This window comes from Amphiura filiformis, unplaced genomic scaffold, assembly GCF_039555335.1.
Source record: "Amphiura filiformis unplaced genomic scaffold, Afil_fr2py scaffold_34, whole genome shotgun sequence".
In the NCBI taxonomy this organism is placed as follows: Eukaryota; Metazoa; Echinodermata; class Ophiuroidea; order Amphilepidida; family Amphiuridae; genus Amphiura; species Amphiura filiformis.
Genome location: NW_027305498.1, coordinates 981,355 through 1,005,836, shown reverse-complemented (window position 1 = coordinate 1,005,836; position 24,482 = coordinate 981,355). Strand labels below are relative to the sequence as shown.

Below are 24,482 nucleotides of genomic sequence, written 5' to 3'. Positions count from 1 at the left end.
GCAGCTACTTATTATAGTAATGGAATTTATTACTTCCAATTCGCCGTAGAAGTGATGATGTAACAGGGTTAACTACCATAGCAATATTTTCAAACAATTTTTGAATATATCGCACTACACTAGTACGTTCGCGCGGTACCTCTGCATTGTGTCAAAGAACATGGTTAAAGATCTGGATCGTAATTATATGGTATATTCTTATCCTGCTGATCACTCACATCTGTAAGATTTGTATCTTTGAAAAGAGCGGTATTGTATTCAATCTATGATTGCAGACATGCACAGGTGATAAGTGCAACCTGCTTGCAGTGCATGGTGATATATTAAAAAATTGTCTAAACCTATTGCTATGGTAGTTAATCCTGATACATCATCACTTCTACGGCTAATTTGTAAATTGGTACTTCAAGTTAGTTCAATCTCTCTAATCTAATGCTATCTATCTTATAAAATACATAAAATACAAATCAGAAAACGCCACTGAGCATTATGTCCTACCATACACGCAATCTGAGTCGCCAGAAGCTGGTTCTCTTATGATACGTAAATGTATGCAGTAACGTAATAATACCTCGATATTAATAATGAAAAGCGCCGCTATGAGGCCATTAAATTTCTTCTGATCCAGGACCATAAGTGATGGTTAAAAACTAATAAAAGCGCATACATTATTTCCTATTGAAAACATACCGCACCTCTGTACATGACTTCTAACCCTGGGTGGGTGACGCCAAATATCATATCAGCGACAAGAGTCGCACCCGTAAACCCAAAACAATTATGCAAAAAGTCAGCATTTATACGTTTCACTACCTGAACAGAATTGATCAAAAATTGAATATTGTATATAACACAAATGGGTCAATGAGTTACATACAAATGACCTTGTGTGGTATGTGGTTCCAAGGAAGTGAGTTTTGCCTAAGGCAATTTGTGGTTCAATGTTGATCCCTCATTACAAGAGTTATTACCGTCGATTTGGTTGAAAAAGGAGGTGAGCCATGATCAAATCTCTCCAGGTAACAAAACGTAATGGGACATTTTGGCCAATATCTATGATGACATTAGTTTTATGACCCCCTTTTCTTTCCCACCCCTATATTTGGGACCCCTTTCGAAAGGAATGACCCACCTAAACACTGTAATAATATTATATTACTCACATCCGTAGACGAAGCTTTAATGTTCAAGAATTATAATTTTGGATATCCAAAGATGTCACGTGACATCGAGAGGCTAGAATTGAAAGACTAATCATAACTTCAATTGCTGCAATATAGCCATTTGACAAATCCCTGTATTCTGTATTGTACATATCTTAAAATATGCCACGTGGCAGCGACTGCAAATCTTACCCCTAAACCCTCGCTGGGTATTAGCACGACTTTATAAGCTAAACAGGTATATCTCGTAGTTTCATATAACACGGCGTGGATCATGTTAATACCGGAAAGTAGGATTTGCTCCAAGTCTAAAATAGAGGCTATCCACTATGCGTGACTTGTAACAAAAGGCGATGATTCCCGTAGTATTCCTCATTCAAACCAATTCAATGCACGACCTCAGCGTTACCTGCATGACTTTGGTGGGCTATTTTGACGCAGTCATGGTTGCACATGCAGGTACTTCTTTTGAAAGTCCTAAACAAGGTATAGTAGTCGCTGATAGGATATGCAACTTATAGAACACGGATATTGCTTCAAAGAGCGAAGTAGCATGGTTTTCAATCATATCTCGTTTTTATGCAAGCAATTTGCATATTGTATGCGTTTCAAACATAGTATCAACAGACTTTGTACATACAACTTTACAAAGGCATAAATGTTCGTTTAAAACTCAATAAATAATATTTCATAATATACAATGTAATACGTTGCTTAAAATCATGTACCTAAGTTTGTAGTTTATACATATCTTAACGTGTAAGTAGTGCACCAAGCAAGATTATATATAGTTTTCTTAATCTTCAGTTCTCACTCGAAAATAGGTGATGATATTTCGACCATAGAAAATAAACAACCACAAGGCATAGACTATTCGCTGTAGAAGTGATGATGTAACAGGATTAATTACCATATCAGTTGGTTCAAACAATATACCGCACTGCACTAGTACGTTCACACGCAGTACCTCTGCATCGAACCATAGATATCAAAGAACAGGGATAAAGAACTTGATCATAATTCTATCGTGCTGATCACTCACACCTGTAAGATTAGTATCTTTGAAAACAGCGCTATTGTATTCAATCTATGATTGTAGACATACACAAGTGATGAGTGCAGGCGATATAATCAAAAATTTAACCAATCGCTATGGTAGTTCATCTTGTTAAATCATCACTTCTACGGCGTGTAGAAAGAAGCCCAAAACACACGTTTGTCCCAGGAGAAAATGGAATAAGGTAAAGCGGTATGCGATTATTTTTTTTTATTGATACCAAATTGCATTTTGGGTCGGTTACTTTACTGATAAAGACCGCTCCCCTCACATTTTTTTAAATTTGTGTGAGGACCACGACACCCATCAAGAAAAGACATACTAAAAATACGAATATGAAAATGTGCATGTTCTCCTGCTTTTTTTTTTTTTTTTGCCTAATCATGTCATAACACACACACACATTTTACATACTCGGTAATAATAATAATAATAATAATAATAATAATAATAATAATAATAATAATAATAATAATAATAATAACAATAACAATAATAATAATAATGATAATCACCACGATCACCTTCTGTGCAGGCAAATTAATTAGAGTCCATCTTCTGCTAGATTTATGTAGCTTACATATACAAACGAAATAAGTAAACTTAATTTTTTTATCGTGGCATTTGTCAACTTTCCAGGCGTTGGTGAATTAATTGTACTGTGTGAGTTGAGTTTTTTCATTTTCAAAACAAACACACTCACATGATTGCATTATTGGTGCCTCCCTTTAATGAAAACCATATTACCATATTATTGATTGGCACTGTGATTTGTCAAAAGGCGTTACGTGAATGCACTATATTCACAATAATGTGACCTGCTATGGTCCATGAATATTAAATAATTTATGTTCGGGGGATTAATAGGTAGCAAGGTTGATGTAAAACAAAACATATCTTGCTCTTTTTGAACCATTTTATGTGTAAAGGAATATAAATAAATTGGCCTCACCCAATATTTACTTTTTACTCCCTCTCTGACACATTATTTGGGTGTAAAGTAAGTGATACTTTTCCCTTTGATGGTTGAATATCTAATTTTGAAACTTAACTGCAAAGTCCAAATTAGCTTGCATGGTTGGAGACAACAAAAATAATCTTAGCTCCTCAACAAAAGTTAGGAAAGTTTATTTAAGCATAGATCTTACGGGAAATCTTATCTCAGATTATTTGTGACATGTTCATATCGTGTTGCATATCAACGGATAGCTAATTTATTCCCCGTTACAATAACACCACATTTGAGACCATCGCCTTTTTCACGGCTGAGTACACGTCTTTTGAGTGTAGTGGGGTGTCAAACAAAATGTGACCCGGCAGCACAAATGAGCCGTAAATTCCCTAAATTGTATTCTGAATTACGGTGTAAAATGTGTACGAAGGTCATATTCATCAGTAACTTAAGCTGGCACGACATCCGTCTCATTTTGATAGTCAAAAACTAATCAATAATCCTATTGTTGAAGTGGATAATAAGCTTCTACCTTAGATGCCTATAGAACTTTTAATAGCTCTGGTCTGCATAGCCAACAATTAACAATGAGAGAACTTGGGGATGATTTGAAATGACCGCCAATTATGACTGTTTGATATTTATTGCCAGCAATGTGGAAAAAGAGACACATGTAAAAACGTAAAAAGCTATAATTTTGTTGAAGGAGCAAAGTTTAACAAACCATAACCCCGCTTCTGGATATCGTTTGAAGTCAAATGATATACCATTTTTAAGTTTATGATGTTTATTTTTAAACATGAAATAAAACAAAATTGACCGGGGAGGAATTTACGGCTCATTCGCCGTGGACGGTCACAAATGTGTATTGACCATTGTTCTGTGTGCCGCAAACTGCAATTCCACAAGCTCCCATATCTTCACAATTTGGGACCTAATGCAATCCTCTAAGATGACAACGCTCGCCCCTACAGGGCCAGGTAGTCAAGGACTAACTAAAGAATACTTGTGGGGCCAGATTCGTCGTGCTATGCATGCCAGGGTAGCCAATGCAACCACATTGAATGGCCTGCGACGAATCTTGGTTGAAGAATGGAATGCCATCCCAATCCAATGTGTAACCAGGCTGGTGCGCAGCGTGACTGAGGGGGAGGGGTCTGGCTGTTGTGGTTGCGTATGGTTTTTCCACCCGCTATTGAGGTTAGTGACTAGAATGATCACAGAATAATGGTAAAGTGGCACATTCTGTTTGAGACCCACTACATTCACAAAAAATAAGGTACCAGTTATGTTCACCTCCTGTATATCCTAAACAGAGACATATATGTCATAATTGGAACCTGCAGCCAATAGCTGCATCTTTTAGCTCGAATTTAAGACCTCAACCGTTCGTGAACAAGAGAACTAGCGCCGCGTTTCCATTGATTAGCACGTTAAAACTAGCGTCGTGCTTTCACTGATTAGAAGACAAAAGTGCAACTTTTGATTTCGTTTTTTCATTAGGTTTTAGATCACCGTTTCTTTAATTCTCAACCAATTGCAACACATAAGGTCTGAAAAATCCGAGCTAAAGAGTACAGGTATTGACTGCTTGTTTTAATTTTGACATATGTGTCTTTATTTGGGATATACAGGGGTGAACACAACTAGTACCCTAATTCTTTGGCTTACTGTATGTACTCAGCCGTGAAAAAAGTGACTGTTTAAAATGTGGCGTATTTGTACAGGGGAATAAATTGCTTTTTCACTGATATGCAACACGATAACTTTTGTTGAGGAGTTCAGATTGAGTTTGCTACTTATTCTCTAATCTGCTCTAACAATTGTCACAAACTGCATTCTAAATCCTTCCAAGGCACATAACTTTTTACACATAAGTAGATTTGACCGAATGATATGTACATCAAATTGCTTAGGTTATAATAATATACATGTTTTTACAAGAAATCAATGCCCCAATCTCCTTTGTGATCATCTCGTATTCCTCCGCTTGTTCGACATTCCGTTTGATGCTCGACAAGATGATAACCTCTTGAGCCAATCAACAACAACAAAGACCCGATTACTTATGACTGTAAGTGTTAAGGGTATAGAGCAGTAGGATTTGTCGAGCAAGTAGAATTTCGAACAAGCGGAGGTCAATTGATGATCTATATTGGTATTTATAAACAGTATAGATAAATAATTATATCATTATTATTTATGTTACATTCTTTATTTACATTCATATCAATTGGGGAATAAATTTCCCCACCCCTCCAAATTCAACAAGGAATAGTCAATTCAATAAAGATCTCAATGTTACGTTTTTGACCAAATTAACCTCATATTTGACCATTTTAGCTTGAAAAAGAATCAACTTGTTGCAGTTGAACGACGTATAGTTATCAACGTTAGCTTCGAATGACTAGTTGTCGCACTTGTTTAAGAAAAGTTAGTCTGCTTTCCCAATGTAAAATAGAAATCTAAAGGTCACTTTACAGTTCTTTTGACACAATGCCCTGAGTAAAAGTCGTGAGCCTTTGATAAAAAAATGGTTCAATCTGAAACGTACTGTTCATTGTCTAACTGTTATTGACGATCTGGTTTACATAATTGTTCAGATTCATAGTTTTAGTACGCGGGTACTAGATTTTAGTAACAAATAAAACATAAATAAAATGTTTCAGATATGTATAAATTATTTCATAATCAAAACCATTAAAAATAATTACAAAACCATACCAATATTCACAATTTCGTCTGATACTCCCTGGAACTATAACAGATATAGTCATGTTTAAATAGTTTGACTTACATTGACAAAAGTGCTTATATTTGCATAACTTTTAAAAGGTCCCATTGAACACATATAATTCCCATGTTTTTGTATGTCCGTAAAAAATGGCACGGAGTTGTATCTTCGGACACGAACCTCGTCACACAGCTCAAAACGCTTGATATTTCAACCTCGTATTCTGTTCTTAGGTTCCATGCTCACGCATCTTCCCAATCTCACTGCTGCAATCCATCGCTGTCTGGAATGTGCGCATGTCAATGTCATGAATAAGTTTCTACATCCCGGGAGTACCTACATGAGGTAATAATATTAAAAGAAATAAATTCGATTAGCAATCAATCAATTGTTTACTGAGTAAATATTTTTTAGTGCATGTCAAAAACCTTAAAAAAAGTTATTCTTGGTATATATTCTTTTGAGAATTAGGGTCAAAATACCTCCAAAGTTATCGGTTCTTGAATCGGAAGACTTTACGTCCTCGAACTACTTATATCTCATAATTTATCATCATTCATTGTTATTTAGTATTATGCTTATTATTATTATTATTATTATTCCAATCTCAAAACTACGCATATGACATGGGAAATGAATTTCAGATTTTCCCGGGAGATTTTCATAAACACTACGTCCAGATAAGCAAATAAAAGGACAATATCTGGCCAGTTAATAGACATTAAAACATTTGAAACATTCGCATAAAAACACTGGCTGTTCTCAATGTGTCTTCAAATACAATATGCAATGTAAAATGCATTACATTCTAAATGGCAATTTGTTGGAGTGTTATTTCTAAGAAACCCAACTAAGAGACCCAACGGAGTTCAAGAGAAAGTACACAAAGGTTTGTACGATTTTACAAAACATATTTACATGGTACAGACTTTACAATATATATAGAGCATCTTAGTATCGAGTGTCCCGGGCACGGTGGAGAAGTGCCAATATTTAGAAGGTCATCAAGAACACGGGTGTTGTTGAAACTTTAAATTTTCGGGTATGATCGTGTGTTATCAGCTCAAATAATGATACAAATGTTACGGCATTGTGACCGAGTAAAAATGTATAACCGATCTGAAAGGTCAAGAACAAAAGAGTGATCAACTAACCTTCTGTTAGATGGTGTTCTTATTTCACAATATCTTCCCGCGAATCCACGTGGGCATGTACATCGATTTGGTCCTGTACAGCGACCTCCATACATACATGATCTCCTGCATATTGCTGTAGAAACACAGAAATGTTTCAGAAAGAACAGAAAGTAACAAATGTCATCAGTCATGAAGTGTATTCCTGCCGGGAAAATCTCAAAGTCCAAGAAATAAGTAGTGCATTATATCTTAGTGTAGGAATCTAATATTAGAAAATGATAATGTCACTTGATAGTTTGTATAAAAATTGGAAGACAACACGCTGTAAGCATTAGCACAGCAACGTAATCGCAAAGACGAGAACTTGAAATATGTCAAATTGGATTTATAGCGAAGATGCTATACATTCGGACGCTGAATATAGGGGACTTTGGGTAACGCCAAAAGTGCGCAGTCATCCAAACGAAGGAGACTTTGGAATACGCCAAAAGTTAGTCATCCCGAAAGAGGGATTTATTTTGAGTTTTATTGCTCAAATGTTCCTCTATATTCTCTGTCTACTCGTCCGCTCAGCTCTTCAAATGATCCTTCGCGTCTTGCCATTCACAAAGTCAACTGTTGATGGCGAACGCTGGTTTCTTGTTGCTGTTGCTACATGCAACATGAACAAAAACTCTTAAAACACACTTGTTTGGAATTTTGTATTTTTGCTTATGTTATTTTGGTAAACGCAATGTTGCTATGTATTAGTAGTGTACGTAATGTACGTATATACTTTACTAAAGGTATATGTCAGATACAAATAAGAAAAGAAGATGAATAGTAAACTTACGTGTCTGACAGCTAGATCCTCCATAACCTGGTTTGCATGTACATACATTAGGTCTGATACACTTGCCACCATTACGACATCCAGACACACATACCGCTTGAAAATTGGAATAACAGATAACATAAATTATACTATTTTCTTATGGCATTCTTATGGCATTTTTATGGTAGCACCTGGGGAGCATGATTGAAATGCAGAGGGATATTTACTGTAGTTTTTAAAGAAACAACACATTTTAGAGTTATTAGCAAATTACTTACATTAAATTTTCTATAGTGAAGATGTAAACAAAAAAGTAATTACCCCTCCCCCTTTAAATAATGACCATTATTCAAAAACGGACGCGATCATCCAGACGATTGTAAGAATCATCAAAATTAAGATTTTGGTACCTTTGCCATTGTCATAGATGTGCTAACATAGCCTGTTAGTGGTTCAGCCGAAAGCCGTGTATTTAAGACAAAATAAGACATTTTACACGAATCTGTAATTTAGATACTGATAGTATCTAAATATAAATCTATGTGTATTTGAATGGGGCTTCAATTTCGTCAGTACTGCTGTTATCTTGACAAATTTCTTCGGTTTTTTTTGTGCTAAATTTGTAATTTCAAAAATCCCAAATGACAATTTTAAGCAATTTATAAACAATTTTAATTTTTTTACACTTGCGCTGGGATCACTGAAATTATGGGTCTTTACACATAATACCAAACTATGACAGTCATAAGATTGTGTTGCTTATGGCAGACCTATAACATGTATTGTCACTATATTGGTGTAACTAGCTGTTGAAAAACTATCTAAAACAACTTATAATACAGAATACATCAATACCTTTATGACACCTTCGGCCCCTGTAGCCTGACGGACACGAACATCGATTTGGTTGGACACATCGGCCACCATTTTGACAGCTGTGCTCACAGGAGGCTGGAAATTCAATTGATACACGTGCAATCAAGTTTTAATTTATTAACAAATGGTATCGTAATTCGCACCACAGCGTTTATTGATGACGTTAAGAAGTTTAGACTAAAAGTCCACGGGATATTGCATGATTAGGACACGCTCATTATATTATACATGTATGTCATCATATGTTCAAAATACGTCTAGTGGTGTGGTTTTCAGTTTGGAATGGTTGGGCATTGTAGAGATGTGCGGCTGAGGTTCCTTACAAACATATCCAAATTCGACCCAAAATACAATGCCCCCAATAAACCTGAAAACAATTACACCCCAAATCAACCACATAATTAAATGAAAAACAAATTGACATCTCGACGTGTGGTCTCTGCTGTTGTTGTTCTTGTTTATGTAAATTTCAGGTGTTCCATGATCTATATTCATTATTCCTTGGACACAGTCCATTTTGTTTGCTAGTCCTAGTTTGCTATTCCGAAAGTTCGCTCATGAATCCCTAACTTTTGACTAGCGAACCCTTTTTATTTTCGGACTAGAGCGAAACTTAGGACTAGCGGTCAGTCCCCGTCTTTTATTTAGCTGTTTTTTTTAAAGATATACTAGTTCTTACCAAAACTGATTATACCCAACTTACGTAATTCACATCTCCGTCCCGTATAGCCTTTAGGACATCGACACATATTATGACGAACGCATTTACCACCGTTCTGACATGGAATTGAGCACTGCCCTATACATTCAAAACAAAAGTACATAGCAATGTTACTGGCTGCGATGGCTTATTGTGGAATGGATAGGGTGTACGATTGTAAGCTGCAATTATTGAAAATGTAGTTTTTTGAGCAGTCGGAGGACTCGAGACCCGTGGACCTGTGGGGCCATCTCCAGTTTTGGAATCCGACGTATACTGCTCTTTCTCTCAGTGTCTTCTTATCTATCTTTGGCTAGGTTGTACAATAAGGCACGCCACCCATGAGCGGCACTTTATACCATTAATGGCGTTCAATAAATTAACAAAATATTAGATTAGCTATTTCATGTGACGTTGTTTGATGACCCTCCGGATACGGAAGCATACACTCCCACGCATACATATTATCCCGGGGGGGGGTTACCCAGTACAAATGACCATACGGGGACGTGCCGCCAACATGGGTAGCATTTTCAGCCTTCTGGTACATCAATGACCCCTTTTTCAAAGCCTATTTTGGTATATGAATGGGTCCTTTTTTCAAAGTTTTCTCAATTTTTTCGGAAAACAGCCCAATTTTTCCTTAATCTAGCCAAAATTTTCCCAAAATGTTGGGAACATTTGTAAAAACTAAGACAATTTTGGGTAAATTCGGCCGAAAATTTTGACTTTTGGTATATCAATGGGTCCAAATTTCTTGAAAAATTGGTATATTTATGGGTCTACTTCCAAAATCTTAGCGGCACGTCCCTACTAAAACCAAACTTGAGTACCCCCCGGGCATATTATCGCAATTCACGTATTTCAACCGTTGTAACCAATCGGCACTCCTAAATCACATCCAAGCGTCGTCACGCTCATTGATGCATCACATACCGCGTGTAGGTGCGAATATCTAATTCTGTATCTTACCTTTTTCACATGATTTCCCGCTGAATCCACGTGGACATAGACAGTGACCAGGTCTGATACATACACCTCCGTTGCGGCAATGTGGTTCACATATTGCTAATAAATATGAAAATGAAATATAACTTTTGTTATTGCCGACTGAAAAAAGCACCAAAGAGTATTACTATTAAACGCTGGTAGCGATAACGCAAACGCTACCAGTTGATGCTATAGAAATTGCGTCGCTCTTAAGCTGACTATAAAACTGTATCAATTTGTTGCCAAGCATGCTATAACGACTTCAAATCGATTACGATTCATCGACTGTAGCTTTTGCGATACCGAATGGACAAGAGAAATACGCCACCACATAGCGGCTGCTGTATTAATATATCGTCTGTTGTATTGGGTTTTAAATATTATAGCCCGGTGTTATAGTGAAAGCAATTCAGAAACCAATATGATAACTTACCTATGGCACATGTGTTCCCCGTATATCCAGATCGACATCTACAGCTTTCAGGTGTTTGACAGAAGCCTCCATTTAAACAATGTAATTGGCAAGTCACTGCAGAAATACCATACATATATTATCTGTTAGTATCAGATCCTTTATTTGATTTTTAATTTTGTGGATAAATAGCAATTCATAATAATACAAAAGGTTGGAATTTCGATATTTTGTAAAGATATGCAAGCAAGGTAGGTGGCTTTATATTGTAAAACGGACAATTTGTTTAGATTTTCTACGTTGTCCGCGCGTTCATTTCGTACGTACAGACTCGTCAATACTGGGAAAATAAGCGAACTCTCTCCGTCATAGGAGAGTGATTTTGAACAAATCACTCGTATGCCGGAGCGAAGTTGCTTATTTCCCCAGTAAAGCAAGTCAAAGATATTGTAAATATTATCAATTATAAGCGATACGTTTTCTGGTTCATAGTCAAAATTAAAAGCATTCTGAATACAATTAGGCATAACACATAGCCCTAGACCGCTAAATATCGTGTTTGTAGCCCTCCTGTGGCAAGCACAAGCGTTGGTTCCCGGTCCCAGACGAAAGAGCACAATCCAGGGTGGATTGGTGACTAGTGATATCATATGCACGTATGAACGCACGTTTGAACACACGGACCGCGTAAAGCTGGATTTATATTCCATCGCTGAGCGACAAGCGATTAGTATTTGACCAAAAAGGTAGCGCGCTTTACCCAAATGCAACAAAAAGCAATCTACCTCATTGGCTAGAAACCAATCACTTTCGCTCAGCGATATAGTACAACTTCCCTGTTCCATTGACTGCATAGGGAGAAGTACTAAACACAATTCACCCGAAACGTATTTGAGGAACATTTCAATTAGCCTAACTGTATCTGGCACATTTACTCTGTATTATGTTGTCAAACATTTCATCATATTTAAACAAATCTGAATTCCATTACTATTAAGATATTTCAATAATACAGTAACATACTTTTGAAATATATGTCATTCTAACATGACGCATTGATTAAACTCTCATGAAAAACATACGAGTTTAATCCACCCGAGGAAAAACTTTAATGATACACATGTAATTTTAATAAATTCAATAATCTGTACTTATTTTGAAATGTAATGACTTAATTCCTGGAAACATGAATTGAACCAGACTGAACATTATACATGTTAGTAACACTGATGATTAATAAAAGTATCGGCCATGCACTATGATGGTAAATGATTGGCACTGAAAGAAAACATCTACACGTTGAATTGTGAGTTTAAATCATGCTTATTGAGTAAATTTATGTGCAGACAGTCCTAAATGAGTGGTGGCGACATCCATGTCAAACATATAAAAACGTGCATTAAAGGTAGAAGTGGTGAAGTGAGGGTGCACTTTTAAAATGTGTGCAAGACTGTGGTGGCGAAATGCTAAGCTGACGCAATATTAAAGGATGACTCCGGCAATCACAACATTATGTCTTATATGTAAGAAAAATAATTATCAAGCAGGAATCACGTGGTTTTATTTAAAACAAACTCATAGTGACAATAAAAACGAATAAAAAATCGTGTCTCAACACGCGATATTCAAAATACTCGGACGCCGAAATTGTCAAGTACAATGACGTCCCAGTATTGCAATGAAGGCTGACGATAATTGAGAACAAATAACCATTACGTCATTGCATTTAGAAAATTTTGGCGCGGAATTTTGAATATCGCATGTTGAGAGCCGACTGTTTCTATTCGTTTTTATGGTCAATATGAGTTTGTTTTAAATAAAACCATGTGATTCGTGCTTGATAATTAGTTCTAACATATAAGGCATAATGTTATGATTGCCGGAAACTCCCTATAAGACTAGTATTCTGTTCTCCTCTATGAAAATATCTTCTCATCTCAGAATTCCATACAGCAGTACCCATTATCCTTTGTGCAAATGCAAACTTATTCAAACAGTCATACTTAGTGCAAGTTGCTAGGCAGTTTGCATTTTTATTACAGTTGCAGCATCTGCATCACTACAAAGTCATTCAAACTTACTAGTCTGACATCTGCGTCCCACGTAGCCAGGCATACATCGACAGACATTGATTCCAACACATTGGCCGCCATTGAGGCATCCAAACCTACACTGTGCTGCACGAATTATATGAGATTATATGAATATGCATGAAGGAAAAAGTAATGTATGTATGACAAGGAAAAAAAGAAGATTACGGAAGCGTCTAAGTGCCATCCGACTTGACGACATGGCGAGATAAATTATCTTCAGACATGTCGTCAAGTCGGATGGCACTTAGAGGCTTCCATAAAGAAGTAACAGGAAGACAATGGAAGAAAATCACCATGAGCCCTGTGCAAAGTATACAAAGTTATGTACTATCGCTTATGTAACTACTTCTACCAACATTGTTAACATGGATAAAGCATGTAGTATGCTGTGTGCCTAAGCCAAAGTCATGAAAGTTAGGTAGTACACAATTATTACATGACCGTGTCACGTTTTATACCTTTGGTAAATCAACAAAATCTGACAAACCAAAGAAGGCTGAATTGGACATCCACCCAGATTCATTCCAAATACGTACACGTGCAGTCTATAAATAATAAAACAGCATAGCCCTTTCGTTTCGAAAATTCCCACCTATTCCACTTACATGCGATAATGTTTTCAAAATCTTCAAATGAAATGTTTAATGTCTAGATTGTTATGTAAACTAAATGTAAGGTGCGTTTGTTTTATAGGTGGATGAGCTTGCATGAATGAATAATGGGAATTGATTGTGTCCTGAAATACACATATGACAACAATGTAAACTAATGAAACAATTAAATAAAAAAAACATATAATTGTATACGACCTGCGTCTATTGAAGCTATTTTAAAGCTTCAATATATTTTTTAGTCCCTTGAATAATGAGAATGGCAAGAACATGACTATTACCTTTTCTTGTATGTAAATACTAATTTCAGTGTAATATTAAGATATAAAATTTGCGTATTATTAAATTGTCCAGCCCTAATTACAACCCTCACCCGAACACTAACCATATCCTGATTTGGTGGGGCGGACGTGACACGCCGCTTGAAATGATAAACGGTTTGCTCATCGTGCATCGAAAATGGTTTTTATTATCAATCTTACCTATTTCGCACCTTGGTCCAGTATATCCTGGCGGGCAACTACAGAAGTTAGGTCCTATACATCGTCCATTGTTTCCACACGGTGGACTACAGCGAGCTAAAATGAGCCGTATCGAATGTAAATACAATTATGAACAAATTCTATTCAATGTTAAACGCAATGTTTAACATAATTAATCATAATCGAAGAAAATAATAAACGTTATTAGAAATTATTATTTTAAACAAAAATTAGCAATGCAAAATAATAAAAAGAAAAATAATCAAAAATAAAGTATTAATAGAAAATACAACTGCAAAAATGAGCCGATGTTGGGTAATAATTACTAATGCATCAAAACCAAAAACACGGGATATGCCCCCCCCCCCCGGTTTCACCCGGTTTGAACAAAAGTAAATCACCAAAATTCCACTATTTCGGGCCAAAAAAAATGATTTGCCGAATTTAGCCCCTCTCTGAATTTGTCCCAATAAAATCATGATGCCACCACTGCCAGAATTAGAAACTTACGTTGATAACACACACTTCCAAAATAGCCAGGTTTACACTCGCACCCTGCTTGGGGATTACATTGCATATTTCTTGGGCATGGTCCCTTACAGAGTGGACCTACATCAGCTTGATAACGGAAAATAAAAGAAAGAACAATGCGAAAGAGAGCAAAAATCGTAAATAATAATATGAAAAGATAGGCAGATGAAGTTGTATAAACAAAAAGAATAAAAATGTAAGCACTTTTGAAATGAAATGAGTACTAAAAGCAAGAGCAAAGATTGAATGTATTTGACAGCAAACATTAGAAAGAGATCAAAGCTCAATATGCAGCAGGCATAAAAAGAAACTCGTCAGTTATAGTCATCCTTTTGGTAATTGGTCTTTGTTTTCTCATTTAACACGCTGTTCGTGAAAATCAAACAAAAATTGACCAAGATATGCTCCACCAAACCCTCACACCCCAAAATCAAAAACTGGAATTACAACGATTTTCAATGGGAACGCATCGTTCATGTCGTTGTATTGCACACAAGCACCACTGGCCAATCAATAAAGCACACACAATTGAATCGTTAAAATTGCAACTTTTGATTTTTGGTGTTTGAGGGTTTGGAGGCGCATATCTTGGTCAATTCTTCTCGACTTTCACGAACACGGTGTCAAATGAGAAAGCAAAGTCCAATTAGTAAAATGTATATTTCAAAATTATCCACAATTATCAGGTTGTTTTAGAGCAAGGATGACTGTAACTGACGAGTTTCTTTTTGTGCTTGGTGTAGAAAAGTAAGGTGTGGCCTATATGAAATTTCTACTAGCACAAAACAATGGCAATCTTACTTATCAACCATTATACTTATTGAAAAACGTTATGTACAACACTCGATATTCACCACTTTCAATTACAACTGAAAAACGTTTGAATCAACACACAGCTCAGCAGAGAAATTGTATTCATTGATTGAAGATTCCTTCCATATTTAAGGCGTGTGCAGCTTTTGACTTAACTTCAAGAAAAAAGCCCACGTCCATCTAGACATGTACATTTGTATTGAAAGGGATGCTTGACTGCTATGTGGCAACTCACAGCCTTATATTATGCGAGATTCCGGAATGTCATGGGCATCCATATAAGTCTCCCAAAGTTAGCCTAGTATCAAGACAGGGATATACAGTTTACGGAAAAAAGGTGTATAATATAACCCATCAATGAAATATTGACAATAGACTAATTTGGTGTATAACCATGATAACTTCCATGAAGAATATACCATATCTTAGTGCCGCCCCCAGTTATGTTGTAAACGAATACCGTAAAAAATCGTCTATAAGCATATAGAATGTTTTTGATGAAAGCTAAACTGATACGCAACAGACGTAAATATGCCAATACAATAGATTGGTCTTACAATAGTACTTGTTTGTATTATGCTTGTATCGGTAATGTATGTGCTCAAACTCCGTGTTGTTATCATTTTGTCGATGGATGGCGCCTGGATTAATTTAACTTTCATCAAAAGTACTGTATATGCTTGTAGACGAGGTTTTACGGTATTCAATAAGGAGCAATATTTGTGACGCCATAATATTATTTGCCAGGGCAATTTTAAAATTAAAAGATTCCGAGATTCAAATGATTATGAAAATAGGTGACAAAAACACTATAAAATAAATTCACCAGGAAATTGGCATTATAAAACCTAATAACTTAGCAGAGTTGCAGCAATATCAACCTATTTTATGCAGAAGTGGATATTAGTTGATAGCTCATTTTGTCAAATTTGCCTCTATCAGATCATATCACTATTTCGCCGTTTTTTGTGCTGTTGCCAAGTACTTCTCATAATCACAAAAGTGTTCGCCATCGAATGACCGTGAACAGGTATTGAGTACAGGCCGAAAACAATTAAAGTTACGTTCACCACTGTAAATCCCAAACAAAGACCAATATGCCAAAATTTAAACAAGCACCGAGTACCCGTACCCGTAATAGCTCTGATTTAAGACCTCATTTGTTGAAATGGGTTAAGAATTAAGGAAACGTTGATCTAAAACCCAAGGAAGTAACGAAAGTTGCATTTTGATGCAACTTTTTAATTTGGCTCTTCTTTGGGTTTTTGGATCATCGTGTTTCTATTTCTTGAACAATTTCAACGAATGAGATCTTAAATCCGAGCGAAAAGAAAATTATGATATATCTGTATTTGTGTAGGATATACAGGGTTAATAATATCCTTGGTGCCTTAATTGTTTTGCGGTCTGCATGATTTGATCTCGAACAAGACACAGTAGACATTAGAAACCCAAGGGACTAAAAATGATAAACAGATAATTCTTAAGAAAATACATTTCTTATTAAAAGCCGTGAACTGGCTTTACGAATTTTCGCTTTTACCTCCATGTAAGCATAATTATGGAAATGGTTTGGTTTTAGGGTTAGGATTTAGAGTAAGGGTTAGGGATATAGAAATGTGGTAATGCTTACATGAAAGTAACACCGAATTTTCTTATACGCCTTGAGAGAATTAAACTAATTCACTAGCTCTCAAGTTTTGGTTTCAAGTTTTTCGTGAAAGCCCCTCCCCACCAATACATGAGTATTGCATAATATTAACAATGCCCTCCTAGGACAATGGTTAACCTGTCTTAATCTCATTCCCACATGTGGTCAATTTTGCTGGACCAAGGTTTAATTTTAAAACTATAGATTCGGTAATATCCTAAAGCCTTGTCCAAATTCAGGCAGACGGAGAATCACCTATAACATTTATGTAGATCCAAATTATATTGGCCTTTACAATTCTAATATAATTTCTTAATGCATACAGTGTCCATTAGATCACCACATGCCGGCTGTACATCCAAGGTCAAAGGTCTTACTTTCCATTATTTGGCGTTATTTCGGGACTGTTCAGCGAATGGTAGTTCTGGTAAACTCTCTTCTATGTATATCGGCAGACTATAGAAGAGAGTTTCACAAATCTAGAAGAACGAAATGATGAAGATTGCCTTTAAACCCAATTTTCACAATCATTGCCTATATGTAAGGCAGTGGATTTCTTGATTGATGGGATTTTGTAGGCGTATTTCAAAACGATGATATACATTCATTTAAACAAAGCCTGTAACCGCCTAGACTAAATAAATGTCAAATTATTCGCTGAACTTTCACATGACAGCGTGAACCTTAAAGGTATATACGATGAGAATAATTTGATTGATGTTTTCCTTTATTGGTGGAGCTTAAGAATTACTTCGGTATATGAAGCATTGAAGCTACTTTAAGGCTCCAAGGTAAGGAAAAATTGAAACACATGATTTAATTTGGCCCCATTGTAGGCGTATGCCAAGTGGGAATTCATGAAAGAAGAAAAACTACATCCGCCAAATGTTAAGAAAATGTTATAGGCGACAATTTGGCCTTGAGGATTGAATTGTTAACATATTGGTGACAGAAAATTTGGCGCTAAATTTTTGATTTATGTTTCAGGAACCGTGTTCTGGAAAATTTGATGTCACGTAAGATTAAGGATGTAAGATTGAATGTATGCTTCCTCTTGAATGGAAGTAAAATGTAACCGTGTCCATGACAACAATTATGTAAATGTTTTACAGACTTGACAGATATACTACTTTCGATTTTGTGTGTGTATAATAATTGTTTTGTTTATGTCTCAGTACCGACTTATTCTATATTTCATCAATGTACTCGTAATTGGCATAATTAGAAGCAGTTCTTTTGGCAAGCAATCCTATTTTCGCATCGATGACATAGCACGAACCATGACGAGAATACTTTAGGGATTTTGGACTTTTTGAACAATTTTGAACTTGGGCAAATACGACCCGGAGCAACTATTGTCGAATTCAAACTCAACACGCAAGTAGAATTCGAGTTCATTTGTGACTGTCCACGTCGAAACGCTCGTAAAGTCAGCCCCTGGTCAATTTTGTTTTCTTCCGTGTTTAGAAAATATATATCATAAGCTTTACAATGATATATCATTTGACTTCAAACAATATCCAGAAGCGGAGTTATGGCTTGTTAAACTTTGCTCCTTCAGTAAAAGGGTACATTATTTTATATTATTTTTCCACATCGCTGGTATTACATATCAAATTGAATACCTGAGTGGAAGAAGGGCCCAACCAACTCCAATTTTTTACAAAAATGAGTTAGACCCAGCATTTTATTTGCAGCAGACTGTTCTTCCTTGTGTTTGAAAGATGAGCCAAAATCCACTCTCTAAATAGTCTTCCACGTACACTTAATCATGGTTTTCATGGAAGAAAGGCCCAACTCCATGGAGTTGGGCCCTTCCTCCATAAATATTGGGTTAAAGAGAAATTTAGCTCATCCATGACATCTGCTTTTCACTACAATAAACTTCCTTGCTAACATATTACATGATTCTACTTGTGCAAATAATGGATAATTTCCACATTTCTGTAGCTATCTGCTTACGGAACTGGCACTTGCAGTATATTAGTGGAAGAAGGGCCCAACTCCAGCTCATATTAAGACTTGTACCGTTGCCATGGAAACATCATATATGGTTTCAAATGCATGTAGTACTGTATGTTCATGTATCAAAGGTCCCCTGAAGATGAAAACATTCTGTTTATAAAACTTTTCCAAATATTAAGTTTTTTCTTAATATCTCAGAAAAAGTTTTGATGGAGTTGGGCCCTTCTTCCACTCAGGTATTCAATTGTATAATAGGCGGTCACTTCAAATCATCCCCAAGTCAACGAGGTTCAGGAATGTCCTCTCATTGTTGATTGTTAGTTAACCCACCACTTGAACAGGATTTGGCCAAAGCAAACAAAGACTAGAGCTATTTACTAACTCTAGTATAAGCTTATTATCCTCTTCAACAATAGGATTAAAGATTGGCGTTTGATTGACACTAAAATGAGAAACATGTAGGACAAACATTAGGTAAATATGAATACAACCTTTATGCATATTTTGCGCTGTAACTCGAAATATAATTTGCCGACTTTACGAGCGGTTTGAGATGGATGGTCACATATAGGCATGAGCAAGTGAGGGTGGAAATGTCGAATTCACTTTTGGTTTGAAGTCTCGGGTTGGTGCAAATGATGACACATCCGGTCAAAAATAATTTACGTTAATCCTATAGTTCCAATCTGAATTCCACTTGAAACAAATGTAAATTGCCAATGGGGCAAGTGCCGCATTTGAGCCCTGATTTATAGAGCCTGAGCTGGGGTCCATTTCACTAAACTTTACGAAGCTTCGTAAGTCTCGAAATCGTTCATAACTTACGACGAGTCGTAAGTTCCATTCACTAAATACTTACTTACGAAAGGTACCCTTCGCAAGTAATAGGGATGGTCACGTCTAGTATTGGGTATGCGTAACTTTACGAATGGTTATATGAATTACGAAGGGGTAAAGATTTAGTGAAATGGACCCATGGTTCAGAATACTTTCACCACTTACCATTTTTGATACAGGTGATGCCATTGCCAGTGAAGCCATCCGGACAATGACCACACATGAAGGATGAGGGACTATAGGCTCTGCATAGTACACCGGGATAACATGGGGTTCTATCACATGGGTCATTGGACTCCGAGCATAGATGACCTGGAACCAATGGTGAAACAAATCAAGTTAAGATAATGACTATCGGTTTTGCTGGAACGTCATACCATTAAAACTTGATAACTTAGCATATGTCCTTACTATCGAGCGCTTTTAGTGCAAACATGAAGAGCCCTATACACAAAAGTGTAAAGGGTTTTGAGCAAATCATCGATACACATAGTTATATACGAGCAAGTATACCTGCAAATGTGTGTCTAAACCCCATTTGCTCAGTTGGTAAAGCGCCAGACTTCGGTACAATTTCATGTTTTCAAAAGCGCTCGATAGTAAGCACATATGCTACCTATCTAGTTTTTACGGTATGGGCTAATGTCAAACGATGTAAATGAGATGTGTGACCATTATACATTCAATAATCTCATTTGCATGGTCATGCAATTCACACCATAATTGAATCAATGACAGTATCTCATGTGCATAACTGTGACAGCTCACCAAGGTCGTAGCACAGAGCTGTCGAAAAACTTAAAACCCAATTTCACATTTTCCTGTTTCAATAGTTCATTTGCCATGGCATGTCATCATAATACGCCATAGGAAAGTGGCAGTTAGTGTATTGCTCAATCAAAAATACGTAAACATATGCCATTAAGCAGATAAATAACAAGTGATTCAAACCTCATGAACAGTTACAAATAGAAACACAAAGTATGATGATCTGCTTTTGTTGCTCTTTATCCGATGAAAACAAATCTGAATTATGAAATTTGACTCGCAAACTTACCTGAATACCCCTCACGACACTGACATTCAAACTCCTCTCCAACTAACCGGTTACATTCCCCGTATACACAAGGACGTGAGTGACAAGGATCGAGGTTGATCTCACAAAAGGATCCACTAAAATCTTCAGTACATTCACAGACATGCTTGGTAGGATCGGGATCGTTGGGACTTGCAATGCAGCGACCATCATTCTCACAATCGCACGGAGTTACTGTTATCTAGGTAAAAAATTATGATGTGATTTAAAACATGGTATGATGCACAAGATTGCTAGGTATAAACTTATGTCTCATTTGTTTTGAGGAGCTTATGCAGTCAACAGGACATAACAGACAGCAAAATAATAAAGGTATAATTAAAGACAAAGATAAAAAGACTAGTTTGCGTCTGACGTCACTGTCAATCAAATTCTCTACGATCCTTGATTGGCTAATAGCGCGTATAAGGAAGGTCGATTTATCTGGCTGGTGCCGATCGGAGAAAAGGAATAGCAGTGAATGGCTAAAATTACGTACTCATTCAAGGCAAAAAGCAACTTTTTTAGGCATTGTGGACATGGTGCCGTCGGTTAAGAAAGTTTCCTACTATTAAGACCTAACTTTTGAGATGGTTTGTATGTTTGATGGTGCAAAATTAACAATAAGGCGCCCGGTTTTACCGCCGTGTTCAGCAACTCATATCATCACGACACTTGTAAACAAACCGTGCTCGGAGTTTGATTGACAGATGACGTCAGACGCAAACTAGTGTTTTTATCTTTGTCTTTCATTATAACAGTTATTTTCACCCCTGTATATCATGTCAAAATGTTCCCTTTAGCTCTAATTTAAGACCTCGGTTGAGAACTAAAGAAACCCAAGGAAGGAAATCAAAAGTTGCATTTTAATGTTCTAATCAATGGAAAACATGGAGCTAGTTCTTATGTTCGAGAACGCTTTGTGCATAAATCAATGGAGCATTCAATGAAGCAATATGCAACTTTTGTATTGCAATCTTCCTTGGGATTTTGGATCGCCTTGTCTTTATTGTTTGACCAATTTCAACGAATGAGGTATTTTAAGACCTTATTCGTTGAAATTGGTCAAACAATAAAAATTCGAGCTAAAAGATTCAGTTATTAGCGGCTGGTTGTAATTATGACATATGATATGCAGGCACCTGTTTGTATTATGACTACAGAGGGCGGTATTACCATGGGTGCTACCAGCACTTGGCGAATATAGCAGGTCATGATTTTGACATTTGGTATTGAAGATAACAACTATGACTCTGGGCTCAAAAGCTGAACTAATATATATGTCGCTTTTTATTCGCATATTTGCATTCGCATTTTATTCTCATTATAATAGCAGTGTTAAAATTTTTCGTATCTTTTAATAAAACAGTTGAAAGATTGCGATTGACAGTCAACCTTTCCGCATATTCCATAGCTAGATGACGATAAAAATTTATTTCAAACGTCTTGCTATCGCCTCTGTTTTTAACCCTCGGAAGTTAGTGAAAAGAGCAACTTTACAGGGCTGCTAATTTTTTAGAATATTGTTTTTCTCTTTGAGCAAAATCTGAGCATACGTCGTAAAAGAAAAGTATTTCATGGATGTTATGATTTTATGATGACTGGTGTTAGGTGGCTTCTTTTCCTTTAGAAAATCCATCCAACAATCAGTATACAATACGAGAAATAGGTCAATTCTAAAATTACTTTTTAACAATACAGAAGAGGAAAAATGGTACTTACTTGCAAAGGGTATGGGGCAGTCGCGCCACAGATGTCATACATGATTATTTCTATACTAAATTCGCCATCATTCTCTGGGCTCCACGTGAATATTCCGCCAGAAAATACCCGAATGCCAATTTCCAAAAGATCGGGCGTTAAGGTGAAATGATCGATTGATCCATCCGGGTCTTTTGCATCGATTTGATGACGTATTTCTCCTCCAACAAAGGTACGAAGTTTGGGCAATGCGTTGGCAACTGGAGGCTGGTTATCTGGTATGTGAATGGATTATGTTTTCATGTTAATATGGTTAATCTAACCTTTTTTACTACAAATATTGTTTCTTTTCTTAACTATAGTGGTCTGTTTTTATGCTGTCCCTTTCTCCCTGTATTGCCCTTCTTTCGTCCATATGTTCTTCCCCTTTCAAGCATTTCTTTTATTCCCTTCCCTTCTCCACTCAATAGAGGTTATCTACTTTACTCATGCGTGACTTCTAACAAAAGGCGCTGATTCCCGTAGTATTCCTCATTCAAACCAACTTAATGTACGACCTCGGAGTTACCTGCATGACTTTGGCGGGCTATTTTGAAGCAGTCATGGTTGCACATGCAGGTATAGAACACGGATAACCTCTATTCCTTTTCATTCCTGTCCAGTCTAATTTTCACTCCCCTGTTATCGCCTTCCCTTTTATTTCATTCAACTCCATTCGTTTATCGTCACTTCCTTTCCATTCTCCCCTTCCCTCCAACTTCCTTCTCTTGTCTTCTCTTTACCTATCTCCTCCTTATAAAGCTTCACATTAAAAACATAATATTGTAACAAGAATACGATCGACACACGTGTAAATGATTATATTGTTGCGCCGATTCCTTTTTATATAGAAAGCGAACAACAACCACGTTAGTCCTACCTTTGGAGAGTGACCAAGACTTCAGGCTTTCTCTTGATACACATTGCTGACAATCGTTATCTGTATTGATTTCTCCCTCTGTATAACATTCGCCTTTTATCAAACATGTATCAGGCTGGAATTTCAGAAAAAAGGCAAAAACTGGGATTAGTTATTAATTTTAATCCCGGGTTTTGATCCCCAGAGAATTAACTTTTTACCACTGCACTGGGCCTGGCTACGTATATGGCACTGGTGAACATTCAAATGTTCACTTCTTACCGTTGCTTTGGACCTGGCGACGGCACTCCCTCTGTGAATACGCATCAGATTAATTTACGAAATAATACTTAGCACATAAAAGTGCTTAATCATCTTGTTGCAGTGATAAGATATGTGTGTGCTTTGTGCCTTCTCACGGTGGGTCAAAGTGGCATCTTGAGCTTACTTGGCGGTTTTACCATACTTTTTGCGAGATTCCGAAATGGAGGCATTTCCTTATGTATTTATGTGTTTAACCAGTCGGTCTAATGGAACTAGGCTCAAGCAAAATGCTCAAGCCAAGCTTAAAAGCTTATACAAGTATAATAATCGGGTTAAATAGCTGTTACCTGCGAAAAAATAATGTCCTGGGTATAGGCTATGTGACAAAATCTAAGATCATGATTTTTAATCAAATCTAAGGATTCCGAGATCCAATTCGGCCAATCAGCATGACCAGTACATTCGCTACTTCCCAGCAAACATTTAATGAAATGTTTGTGTTATAAACGCGTTTTGGTTAAAACGTTTTATATGAAAAAATGATTGCAACGATATTTTTAAAATGTTGTCAAAATGCTACTGCGAAATGCTACTGCAAAATATATACCTTCGGCAAACATTTCGGCAAAAAATATTTAAACACTTAATAACATTATGTTACAAAGTTTTGCATTCAGTTTTCAAAAACATTCTCTGTATGTTATCAAAACCTTTTGTACCCTTTATA

General features: G+C 36.5%; 1 protein-coding gene across 1 annotated transcript in view; it reads right to left on the bottom strand.

The window, feature by feature from the left end:
- Positions 1-4,739: 4,739 nt before the first annotated feature.
- LOC140143957 (von Willebrand factor D and EGF domain-containing protein-like) overlaps positions 4,740-24,482 on the bottom strand; it is a 194,606-nt gene continuing 174,863 nt past the window's right edge. The window contains 14 exon segments of the mRNA XM_072165788.1: positions 4,740-6,242; positions 7,061-7,175; positions 7,875-7,970; positions 8,712-8,807; positions 9,436-9,531; positions 10,405-10,500; positions 10,856-10,951; positions 12,916-13,011; positions 14,021-14,116; positions 14,531-14,638; positions 19,983-20,129; positions 20,875-21,094; positions 22,615-22,868; positions 23,513-23,627. Of these exon segments, the coding sequence (XP_072021889.1) occupies positions 6,212-6,242; positions 7,061-7,175; positions 7,875-7,970; positions 8,712-8,807; positions 9,436-9,531; positions 10,405-10,500; positions 10,856-10,951; positions 12,916-13,011; positions 14,021-14,116; positions 14,531-14,638; positions 19,983-20,129; positions 20,875-21,094; positions 22,615-22,868; positions 23,513-23,627 (1,662 nt within the window). The 3' untranslated portion in view covers positions 4,740-6,211.